This window comes from Heloderma suspectum, chromosome 7, assembly GCF_057233095.1.
Source record: "Heloderma suspectum isolate Gila_16-S chromosome 7, 16-S_ref, whole genome shotgun sequence".
In the NCBI taxonomy this organism is placed as follows: Eukaryota; Metazoa; Chordata; class Lepidosauria; order Squamata; family Helodermatidae; genus Heloderma; species Heloderma suspectum.
Genome location: NC_139464.1, coordinates 18,952,947 through 18,964,950, shown reverse-complemented (window position 1 = coordinate 18,964,950; position 12,004 = coordinate 18,952,947). Strand labels below are relative to the sequence as shown.

Sequence of the window (12,004 nt, the reverse complement as noted above, 5' to 3'; positions counted from 1 at the left end):
AGGAATGGGTTCCATTGTCATATTGCTCTCAGTCAGGAAGTTTTTCCTGAGGTTCAGCCGGAATCTGGCTTCCTGGAACTTGAGCCCATTCTTCCGTGCCCTGCACTCTGGGATGATCGAAAAGAGTTCCTGGCCTTCCTCTCTGTCACAACCTTTCAAGTACTTGAAAAGCGCTATCATATCTCCCCTCAGTCTTCTCTTCTCAAGGCTAAACATGCCCACTTCTTTCAGTCTCTCTTCATAGGGCTTTGTTTCCAGTCCCCTGATCATCTTAGTTGCCCTCCTCTGAACCCTCTCCAGTTTGTCTGCATCCTTCTTAAAGTGTGGTGCTCAGAACTGGACACAGTACTCCAGATGAGGCCTAACCAGTGCTGAGTAGAAGGGAACTAGTACTTCCCGGGATTTGGAAGCTATGCTTCTATTAAGGCAACCCAAAATAGCATTTGCCTTTTTTGCTGCCACATCACATTATTGGCTCATATTCAGCTTGTGATCTACAAAAATTCCAAGATCCTTCTCGCTTGTAGTGTGGTTGAGCCACGTATCCCCCATCTTGTAACTGTGCCTTTGGTTTCTTTTTCCTAGGTGCAGAACTTGGCATTTATCCCTGTTAAATGTCATTCTGTTGTTTTCTGCTCAGTCTATCCAGATCACTTTGAATTTTGTTTCTGTCTTCCAAAGTATTAGCTATCCCTCCCAATTTTGTGTCATCTGCAAATTTGATCAGCATTCCCTGCACCTCCTCCTCCAGGTCATTAATAAAAAGGTTGAAGAGCACTGGGCCCAGGACTGAGCCCTGTGGTACCCCGCTCGTTACCTCTCCCCAGTTTGAGAAGATCCCATTGATAAGCACTCTTTGAGTCCGATACTGTAGCCAACTGTGGATCCACCAGATTGTTGTTTCATCTAGCCCAGTCTGAGCTATTTTGCTCATCAGGATATCATGGGGCACTTTGTCAAAAGCTTTGCTGAAGTCGAGGTATATGATGTCTACAGCATTCCCACGGTCTACAAGGGAGGTTACTTGATCCAAAAATGAGATCAGATTCGTCTGGCAGGATTTGTTCTTGACAAATCCATGTTGGCTTCAAGTAATCACTGCATTGCTTTCAAGGTGCTTCCAGATGGAATGCTTTATCATCTGCTCCAGAATTTTCCCAGGGATTGATGTCAGATTGATGGGTCTGTAGTTCCCAGGTTCCTCCTTTTTACCCTTTTTGAAGATAGGGACAACATTAGCCCTCCTCCAGTCATCTGGCATTTCACCCGTCCTCCATTTCTCAAAGATAATGACAGTGGTTCCGAGAGCTCTTCTGCCAGTTCCTTTATTACTCTAGGATGCAGTTCATCTGGTCCTGGAGATCTGAGCTCATTCAAAGTAATTAGGTGTTCCTTGACCTTATTGCTATCAGTCTCAAGCTGCAATCATGCCCCTTCAGCCTGTACTTCACCTTTGCCAGGGGGGTCATAGATCCTCTTTTGGGAGAAGGCTGATTTAAAGTAGGAATTGAGCACCTCTGCCTTTTGTCATTTGTTATAATTTTGCCATCCTTATTTAATAGCTGAACCACCATTTCTTTCCTGTCTTTTACTATGCACGTAGCTGAAGAAAGCCTTTTTGTCGCTTTTAGCATCCCTCACTAACCTCAGCTCATTCTCAGCTTTAGCCTTCCTGACACCATTCCTGCAATTGTGCTACCTGCCTGTACTCTTCCTCTGTTGCTTGACCTTCTTTCCACTTCCTATATGTGTCCTTTTTTGTTTTCAGGTCATCTCTAAGCTTTTTGTGAAGCCACATTGGCTTCTTCTGTTGTCTTCCACTTTTTCTTCTTGTTGGAATTGTTTGTAATTGTGCCTTGAGAATTTCCTTTTTTAAAAGCTCCCACCCATCTTGGGCTCCTTTTCTCATTAGCGTCACTTGCCATGGGACCTTACTGATCATTGTTCTGAGTTTACCAAAATCAGCTCTCCTAAAATCCAGGGTACACGTTTGACTACACTCAGCTTTTGCTTCCCTGAGAACCAAGAACTCAAGTATAACATGGTCGCTTTCCCCCAGAGTTCATAGGATGCAGTTATGAAGTGGCATTCTTCAAGAATTCGAAACCTTAAGTCATAATACATCTTTTAGTTTTTAATGTACCACAGGATTCTTTGTTGTTCTCAAGAGGCAAGACAAATTGGCTTATTTGGTTTTGTCATACAAGGAGGTTCTTATTGCACAGCATACAACAGATAAAAGCTTTCTACCATTGGAGGGAAATGTTTAATATGTTTTTATGTTTATTTTGGTTTTATAAAAAGGATAAATGTAGTAATACATTTGACAGGATTAAGGTAAATGGTTTCTCCTTTTTGTCTTCAGTTTATTTTAACTATTTCATCTAAATTACAAGATAGGGAGATGTTATAAAACATATTTATGTAAGCAAACTATATAAATAAAACCTTATTATTGTGAGTTAAGTAATCATCCATTGTTATTTTTGTCACATTCAGTAGGAGACTGGATCAAAATGAATAAGGAATTGTATGATATAACAGACATCTACCACAAAGCTTACAATATGAAATTCAGAGAGAAAAAATAACACCTCCAACAGAGACGTTCTCTTACATAAAATAATATAGAACCCAAAATATTCTGTTCCTAAGTTGTTGTAGATATTGGATGGCATCCAAAGAAGTCTTCCCACTGATAGAACTGCTTCTGTCAGCGAAATGGAGAGGGGGCAATTCCCTCTCTCCCCTTCAGCCCTTCCCCAATGCACTCAAAATATGCTCCAGAAGGTTGGGGGATCTTCTTGAACAGTTTGGGGGAGACATGGGGGTGCAGGGGAGGAGAGGAGGAAGTCTGTTGTGTGAGCAAACATTCAGTTGCGTGACACTGGATTTCACCCATGGTCTTTGTCAGGCTAGGCAGGCTAGTAGGAAATTCGTAGAGAACCATGATAATGAAAAATGCTGCATAAGAGTCAAAGTATACATTACATTGAAGTTCCTTAATTTTCTTTTTTGGAAAAGCATTCGGGGAGGGCTAATTTGGATTGGGGCCATATCACAGGAGAATCTAACTCTTCTTCCCACAACACATTATAGCCCCAACCCGATCACCCCACACTCTATTAGTCAGGAAGCAGAAATCGTGTACCAAATAGCAGCTCCAGGGGAGTGATATGGGTTGGGGTCAAGGCATGGGTGCCAAACTTTGACATTTAGGGTTGCCATACTCACCTTGGCAACTGTGGCACCACCTTCTGCAAAACATGAAAAGTGACAACTCTTCCTCCCAAAATGAAGCTACAGCATTGGGTGGGTTCATCCTGTCCGCCACATGGAGATCCCTGCCCCCTGCACAGTTCCAAGGTTGGGAAGATGGCTGGGGGTTGCTTGGTTGCTCAGAGGCAGGCGTGCCTCACCTCAAGCCCTCTGCCAGATTTTCTCACAGGAGTGGCCATGAAGTGGCTTCCTTGAGTGCTCTGACTGCCAAAGCCAACAAGCAGGAAAGGCTGGTGAGGGGCTTCTATGGCCACTGCTGGGAGAGGCACCCTGAGCACCTCCACACAACTGCAGCCAAACTGGCTACTTTTCCAGCAGGAGAAGCCAGCAGGGTGCTATTTTGGCTGCTAGTATCCTGACACTCAGGGCACCTCCACCCAACTAGGACCAAGCTGGCATGCTCCCAAATTGCCTTTTCCTGCTGAAACAGCTGGGTGGGGCTTCTTTGGAATGGAATGAACTTGGCAATAACAATTTTTGGCTTGGCCAGCAAAGTCAGCCAAAACCTGTAGATCCCTGGTGGGGGAAGTGTTTAATCTCTCCCACTCCACTATGTACTGATTCAAATAGCACTCCCTTCATGGCTGTTTTTACAAAAAGAATATGAAATGGAGAGCTCAACATTTGGAGCTCCAAATTACATGTAATTTGAAAGATGGTAGACTGGTGTTGAATGTATAAGGCTAATGCATCAAATCAAACAAAATGACACATCAGTGTCCCAGAGGTGTTGGCCACTGCAAACATCACTAGCATGAGAATAAGCCAATTCTGCCATGAGCATTTTACTACTTCTACCTGCTACTGCTACTACTATTTAACAATTACTGAACACCAGCAATATTCAAGGCACTGTATGGAACAAAATAATGACACAGCCCGACAGCAACTTTGTAAGTGACATTTGAAGTCAGTAAACAATTACATCTGGTCAGTATTTGCCATAAATTCACCATTAAAACATTGTTTAAAAATAACAGCTGGCAGAGTCATAGCACTTCTAAAACCTATTCAATAATACAAAATTTCTCACCTTAAAAATGTATTTCACATGAATATAGTCAAAAGGGATGTCAAATTTACTAAGCAATTCCAAGGTACTTTCAAAATTAATCTTTCCTTTTCTAAACTTGTCATGGATGATGCTTAAAAACCACGTACATGGAGAGATGGTTAAGGAAATCAACAACCTTTAAAAATAACCTTTCTCATTTCTTTCCTGTGATTGAGTTATATGTGTGGGTGTATATATGTATATATAGCACGCACGTACACACACACACACAAACATATATATATACACAAACCCTATCTACATACACATATTCCTGCCTTAAGATGCTTAGGGAGCAATCCTATGGCCACTAGACAGCGGCTCGACAGCCACAGGATATGCTGTTTTCCAGGAACAGACCTCAGAGCCTGCACTCAGAGGTTGATTCCCGGAAAACCGACCTCCCCCCACGTCCGTGCAGCCTCAGAGGCAGCACAGAGAAGCCCCATCGTCCGTGCTCGCAAGAGGAACGTGGAGCGGCTGAAAAGGGGCAGGGCCGGGGGCGTTCCAGGGCAGGGAGAGAGGATCTGCCAGTATGACGCAGCCTGTGTGTCATACAGCATCCTCCTCTCCCGCTTCGCCCCCCTGTGGCTAGACAGCAGAAAACGTCTGTCTAGCTGAAAAAGCAGGAGAGGCACAGAGGGAAAGATTCCCCCCCCCCCCCATGCTTCTCTTGCCTTGCTTTGGATAGACGGTCGCCTCCGAATTTGGAGGCGGACACCCATCTAGATAGGATTGCACCCTTAGAATATTGTTTTGTCAAAAATCAGTATTTTTAATGTTATTTAATGTTGTTTTTACCTATGGATGATGTAAGGCGCCTTGAAAAATTGCTGCAATTATAAGGCAAGATATACATTTTAAAATAAATGACAGGAGGGAAAGCCAATGGTAACAAATAACAGGGAGAGGTAGGAAGGAGGAAAGCATGAGGAATGGTATTGCTATGACAAATTGTTTCCCCCCCCCTACTGGGGGCTGCATAAAGGTCTGATCTGCCCCCACCCCAAACCTGACACTCAAAAATCCATATGAAGTGCCTCCAAAGTACTAACTTGAGATGGTTTTGTACCCTAAGGCAGATGAAAAAAAAAAATTAAAGCAAAATAAATGCAAGTGTTTAGCAGTGCACATTGGGAGTTGTCTTGCGGGGGGGGAGGGCTTTCCTTCAGGAGAGTTTACCTTTGTGTGTAATCCCCTTAGTAATCCCTTTCCTATTCTCTCCCTAAATCTTAAGATAGTAAACTTCTTGGTTCAGGGACCTCTTTGGTCTTGTGGGGAGCAGTACGTTCTAATTCACTAATGGTACTACTTAAATTTGTAATGATTAGTTACTGAGAATACTGGCACCACATGCTTCCACAAAAAGCAGCTAGCTCTGGGCTGCATATCTGGCGTTAACTCCATAATTTAAAATAATTTATTACTATCATTATTAAAGATGCAGAGTACTAGCAGTCGGAGAGGGCAGTTCCCTGGCATTTCCAATGTTAAGTAGGCTGCGGTAGACCCTTTCTTGGGGTGGGAGTGAAACTCTCCAGGTCCAAGAACATAAGGAGAGTCATTCTGGAACAGACCAAGGGTCCACCTATTCCAGCATTCTAATCACACACAGTGGCCAACCAGCTGGCCACGGGAAACCCAAAAATAAAAATATTGGTGTCTTGAGTTTACGAAGATCTTTTACGGAACTCAACTACTTCTATCCTCTCTGTTGAGCATTTGGGCGACTTTGCTCCTACCACGTGCTATGGGGGTAGGATGTTGTTTTCAGTCGTTCAGTCGTGTCCGACTCTTCGTGACCCCACAGACAGATAATTATATGGCCACCTTCACCAAGGTGGTGCCCTCTAGACGTTTGGGACTTCAACTCCCATCAGCCCCAGCAAGCATGGGCCAATGCAGTCCAACGCATCCTGAGGGGATGGGGGAAGGCTATTATGTGGCACGCTGACAGTCTACCTCGCTCTTCTGCCCACGACCACTTCCAGTGTGGGGTGGAACAGCGAGGGAGGGAGTAAGGAAGGATATCTGGCTTCCATGGTGGCAGCCGCCTCATGGCCTCCTGCGCCTACGCCTCGCTTGCGGTGGTCTCGGCAGCGCCCTGCGCGGCATACTTCCCTCCTGGGCCAGCCAGGGCTGAGGGGTTCCAGCCCCACTCCTTCCCACGCCCCGCCGCCGCCGCCAGCACCTCCCCGCTCCGCATCCGTCCGTGTAAACGGCGCGATAGAATGAGGCGGCGGCGCGAGGAGACGGGGGGGCGGGGAGACGAACGCATGGCCGGCACGCGGTCTCTGTGGCGTCACGAGTCGCCGTTCTTCGCCAACGGTTCTCCCGCGAGCCTCTCCGCGTGATGGACGGCTCCGGCCCACCACTCATCTCTCTCTCTTCCCTCCCGTCTCCTCCTATCTTGGCGCTGAACGATACCCTCCTCCCTCCCGCCCTCAGTTTCTTTAAAACACACACGCGCGCGCGCGCGCAACCGCCGGATTGAAAGGGCGGGAAAAGGAGGCGGTGGTCGAGCTCGCGCGCTCCCTTCCTCCTCCTCCTTCTCCTCCTCCACCATCACCACCCCCGTTTCTCGCCACGGCCCTATGGAACAACCCGAGAGAAGCACGCACAGTTTCAAACAAACACTTACAATGCCAAGTAGAACAACAGCAAATAAATGAAGCGAGGCTGCGCTTCTCTCTCTGACCTCGCTCCCAATATCGCCAGAATATCAGTTCAGAATCCTCGCCTCAAAACCGTAGTTACTTTTCTTTAAAATAAGCGGAGAAAATGATTTTTGGGCAAAGGAGTTGTGTGTAGGGTCTTTTCGGCCTCATCCCGGCGCATCCTCTCATGAAGTCCCTGCCACGCCGTAAGCCGCTTCACACCCCGGGGAAGTGCCTGAGAGCGGGCACCTTCCTCAGCAAGTCGGCCTTCTCTCACCTCAAGAAGGAGCCGCCCCTGGCTTAGCAAGGGATTCCCCTGACTCACCCTGCAAACAGTGAAGAACATAAGGAGAGCCATGCTGGAGCAGACCAAGGGTCCGTCCTGGCCATTCTGTTCACACAGTGGCCAAACAGCTGCCCACGGGAAACCCACAAGCAGGACATGAGCGCATCTTGCCCATCTCCCCCAGCAACTGGTGTACATAGGCATCTGATACTAGTCATAGCATATAGCCATCAGGACTCGTAGCCATTGATAGCCTCTTCCTCCATGAATTTGGCTAACCCCCTGTTAAAGCCATCCATTTGATGGCTGTCGCTGCGTCTTACGGTAGCAAATTCCATAGTGGTTGCCCTAATTCCTGTGTGGAAGGCACAAAAGAGGGAGTTAGCTTTGAGGTTTTACAGAAAGGCTTCTCCAGGCACACACCCCAAAAAGGAGGGGTGGGGAGAGTGAAAGAAAAGTTGCGGGTAAAGAGCATGGTGGAAACCCCATGTGCCCTCTTTGTTTCTTTCTTTCTTTCTTTCTTTCTTTATTGCATTTCTGTACCGCCCAGTGGCTGAAGCTCTCTGGGCGGTTCACAACAACTGAAACCATAAAATACAACATAAGGTACTATATAAAAGTTTAAAACTTACTACAGTGTAAACGAAAAGTAAAAACCAAAATAAAACTTAGCAGTAATACAACAATTTCAAATGCAGTAACCGTTTTAAAACAACAGACAGTCGTGACAATCCTAAGATAATGTTACACAGGAATCTCTTTTGCAGAAGAATTAAATTTGCGCCAAAATGCAAAAGATCTTAGGTAGCCGCAAAACATACTGGGATGAAAAAGCAATGGCTGTCTTCTCTTTGAAAACATAAAAGCCGGGAGTTGTTGGGATCTGCCTCGGTCATGGATGAGATACAGCCTTCCCCAACTTGTATCCAAATGCTTTGGACTTCAACTCCAGATGTGTTGGATTTCACCTCCCATTAGCCCCAGCCAGCATGGCCAATGGTCAGAAATGCTGAGAGTTGTCATCCTAAACACCTGGAGGGAAAGTCTGGACTAGAATATGAGGGTTTGGATTATTTCGAAATGGACCAATGTAGCTACCCCATGGTTCTCATGCAAAAAGTCAGACACAGCTTCTTCCACACCACTTCTTCAGTAGCCCCTCCAGCAGAAGAGGAAAGCAGCCCTGGACTTCTAATGTGGCAAATGCCTATCCAAAGACTCCTTCCTTCAGAATTGGTTCCAACAATATGCTTAGCAGTTGACTGGAGGGGAGAAAAAAACTGTTCACACCAACTGTTTATTCCTGAGATCACTGGAAGACAGAGCCACAAAATTACAAAATATTACAAAGCCCATCTTGTAAAAAGGAAAACAACAACAACATTGTGTGTGTTTGTGACACCTGCATAAAAGCATTGCTAATTTTTTTCCTCGTCAGCCATTGGGCTTTCGATCAATAATAGCACATTTCTTAGGGGGAAGCACAGACATGAAAGCGGAAGATGACTTTGCAAGACCTTCCTTTAAATATCTGCTTGGTAGGATTGCACATAATAAGAAACATAATGAAATTTTCATATGCTCTGGGGTTCCACTAGGGATGTACGGATCCCTTTACCTGGGGTCCATGGGTGGCTCTGCAGGCGGGGGGAGGCGATCCGGTCCTCCCCCCGGAATCCTCCCCAGCCAGCTCCGCTCTGCGGGGAGTCCGCTGAGCCGCCGGCTGGCTCCGGCCGCTACCAGACTTCCAGCCGTAGCCGGTCTGCGGACACAAATGGCGTCCGGTGTAGGGGACGCCGTTTGCGTCCCTGTCATTGGCCGTAATTGGCTACGTAAATATTTACGTAGCCAATCACGGCCAACGGCAGGGACACAAATGGCATCCACTACGCTGGACGCCATTTTGTTCCGCAGCCTGGCAGCGGATGAAGACGGTGACCCAGACCAGCTGCCGCCAGGTAGATTCCGTCCCAGGGGGGATTTTGGGGGGTGGCGAGGGGGTTAGTCCATTCCGCCATGGACTCCATGGCGGATTTCTCTGCCATCCCTAGGTTCCACGGTCTATTGTGTACTATGCCCAGAAGAACACTTATTCCCACAGCTGCTGACTAAATGTATGAAATAAAACTGATGGAAGCAGATTAATGTAAAAAAATACGGAATCTGATGCTGCACTTTGCAAGATCACATTTAGTCCAACCCAAATATTGGATTCGAAGTAACAGAAAAGAATCTCAGAAAATAGGAAAGCAGCTAAATTATTCTTAGTGTGAAATGTTCCCTTTTTTGTTCTTTTTCTTTACTTTATGTTTCCTCCAGCCAGCATGAAAGTCTGCAATTGTAGGTAAATTCAGTCCCACTTACGCAAGCGTAAACTTCATAAAACACAGTGGGCTTATTTCTGAGTAAACAGAAATAGGATTGCAACTGATGTGTATATGCCTGTTTACTACGTTTGTTCCTTTTGGCAAAAACAGTTCAAGTAGATGATCAAAATATCTATTAATAAAGTATCAGACTACTCATGGCTGATCCCTATGTAGATTTCACTCTTTGTCCGCATTGCCTCCTCCTTGTAGGAGACTGCACTGCATCGGGTCAGAATGTAAAGTGCTAGATGAGAAGGAAGTCAAACCCAATGGAGTCCACACCTGTGTGCTTTCCTTGTGTTTGCTCTTTATTGCTTAGGATCACATTCCATGACATTTAGAAGCCTACAAAGAATAGTAGAAGATCCTGGGAGCTGAACAGCACTACTGCAAAAGAGTGTTAGATTCAAGAAGCATCATCAACTCCAACAAAAATTTATTTGGAGTGAGAGATTAGAAACACACACATAGGAACAAGAGGAAAATAAACACAGTACAGCTGTCTTAAAAATATGATAATGTATATTTTATGGCATCACTAGCCTTATCATAACATAGACAACTTCACATGACTCATCCTAGAATGCTTTTGTTCTTCTTCGAAACATTGGTGAACACTCTCTAGAACAGTCCTCCCTAACCTGGTGCTCTCCAGATGTTTTGGATTACAACCTCAGCATTCTGGACCATTGGCCATGCTGGCTGAGGCTGATTGGAGTTGAAGTCCAAAACATCTGAAGGACACCAGGTTGGGGAAGGCAGCTCTAGAGAGTAACAGTGGAGCATGTGGGGAGTTTCTTTAGCAGTGGAAGGAGAATGAGTTTGCTTGATCAGGTTTTAGGGTTCTAGAGAAGCCTGGACTACTCACTTTATTCGCATTGTTATCAGCCACTTGTTACATCAACTAACAATACAACTTTTTCATGGATTGAATTTTGAACTACAGCAAAGTTCTTTTGGAATTGCATACTTTTCCTTGAACAGTACATTTTGTGTATGGTTGCATTTTTAAAAAGCCCTAATAGCATCAGAGAAAAGGTCTGCCATTACTGGTAGATCTGGTGACTGAGCAGCGATAAGGCCTGAGCACCAGGTCTACCAAGATAGGTAGACCAAGCCCCTGAGAATTTTGTATACCAGGTCTACCCCTGTGTTGTTTCTCATTGGGTAGAACCGCTATCCAGACAATGTCTTCCCACCCCCATCTGAAACCCTCAGTTCATTCCATGGCTGTTTTCACACCTGAGTTTTTTAGCAGGATCAATCTTCTTTAATCACTGTTTTTTGTGGGAGCTTTAGATGAGGCTGCTGCTATCTCACAACTTTCCTTCCCTCTTCCTGTGTTGTCTGAGAACAGGGAAAACCCGGCATTTTCTGTGCTTGTGATTTTTCCCCCACCTGTGTATTTCCCCCTTAGTGCTTTGTCCCGCTTTGTGTGGGCGTGTGCTAGGGGGTGTTGCTGGGCAGTGTTGAATAACATTGTCATGACAATAAATTGGTGGGAATGCGGGGCAGGTCACTGACGGGGCTTCCAGTGACCCTTTCTGCTTCTCCCCCATTCCGCTACGGGCTCCGAGATCCCCTTGAACACAGCAATGCTTACTTCTGAGTAAACTCATTGGCTGTAAGGCTTTCCTTTCTTGGGAGTAAGTGCCATTGAAATCTGTGTGGCTTGCTTCTGAGTAGGCATGCATAGGAGTGCATTGTAAGTCTACTTAGAGTAGCAGTAATTTCAATGCATTTACTTTGAATCACCCCCTCCCATTGACTCCACTGACTGCTTCTTCTCCCTTTTACTCACCAGATTGATGGGCTTTTTTCTTCCCAGGGTGGATGGGGGAGTCTCCCTTCTCAGCCACGCAGGAGAAAGGCTTGACAGTTAGGATTTTAATGGGTATTAAAAGTGCCTTTTCTCCTCCCCTGAATAAATTAATCATGCAGAGCTTGGAATGGTCATTTTTAATAGTTTCCTTTTGGGGTTTGGAGTTTAGATAAGGCAGTAATACTGAGGTGGTTTTCCATAGTACTCCCTCCCACCTAGCCAACCACTATCTCTTCTCCTAGCCCACCTTGCAGGGTTGTTGGGAAGCCAGAATAAGGTGGAAGAGCAACAATAGCACAGGGGGGTGGGGGAAGCAAGCTGGGTCTAATGAAGAAGGTGTCCCCCATGAAGCGGTCGCCTGCGGGGGAGGCTGCTAGGGATGGCTTGGTGCACTGACTGTATACAAGTCCGTTTGTAGATTACTTACTTCTGTAGTTGGTAACCTGGAAATTGGTATACTCTTCAAACTCAGTAATGCAAGCAATATACTGCATTTAATTCCATCATACACTGACATATTTAGCAGAGAAGGACTAG

General features: G+C 45.7%; 1 protein-coding gene across 1 annotated transcript in view; it reads right to left on the bottom strand.

Moving 5' to 3' along the window:
- The window catches only part of LOC146339376 (1-phosphatidylinositol 4,5-bisphosphate phosphodiesterase zeta-1-like), a 75,221-nt gene extending 68,644 nt beyond the window's left edge, over positions 1 to 6,577 (bottom strand). The window contains exons 1-2 of the mRNA XM_084809217.1: positions 6,365 to 6,577; positions 4,313 to 4,436 (exon numbers count right to left, since the gene is read on the bottom strand). Of these exons, the coding sequence (XP_084665343.1) occupies positions 4,313 to 4,436; positions 6,365 to 6,375 (135 nt within the window). The 5' untranslated portion in view covers positions 6,376 to 6,577. The remainder of the gene's footprint in view (positions 1 to 4,312; positions 4,437 to 6,364) is intronic.
- Between the last annotated feature and the right edge of the window lie 5,427 nt (positions 6,578 to 12,004).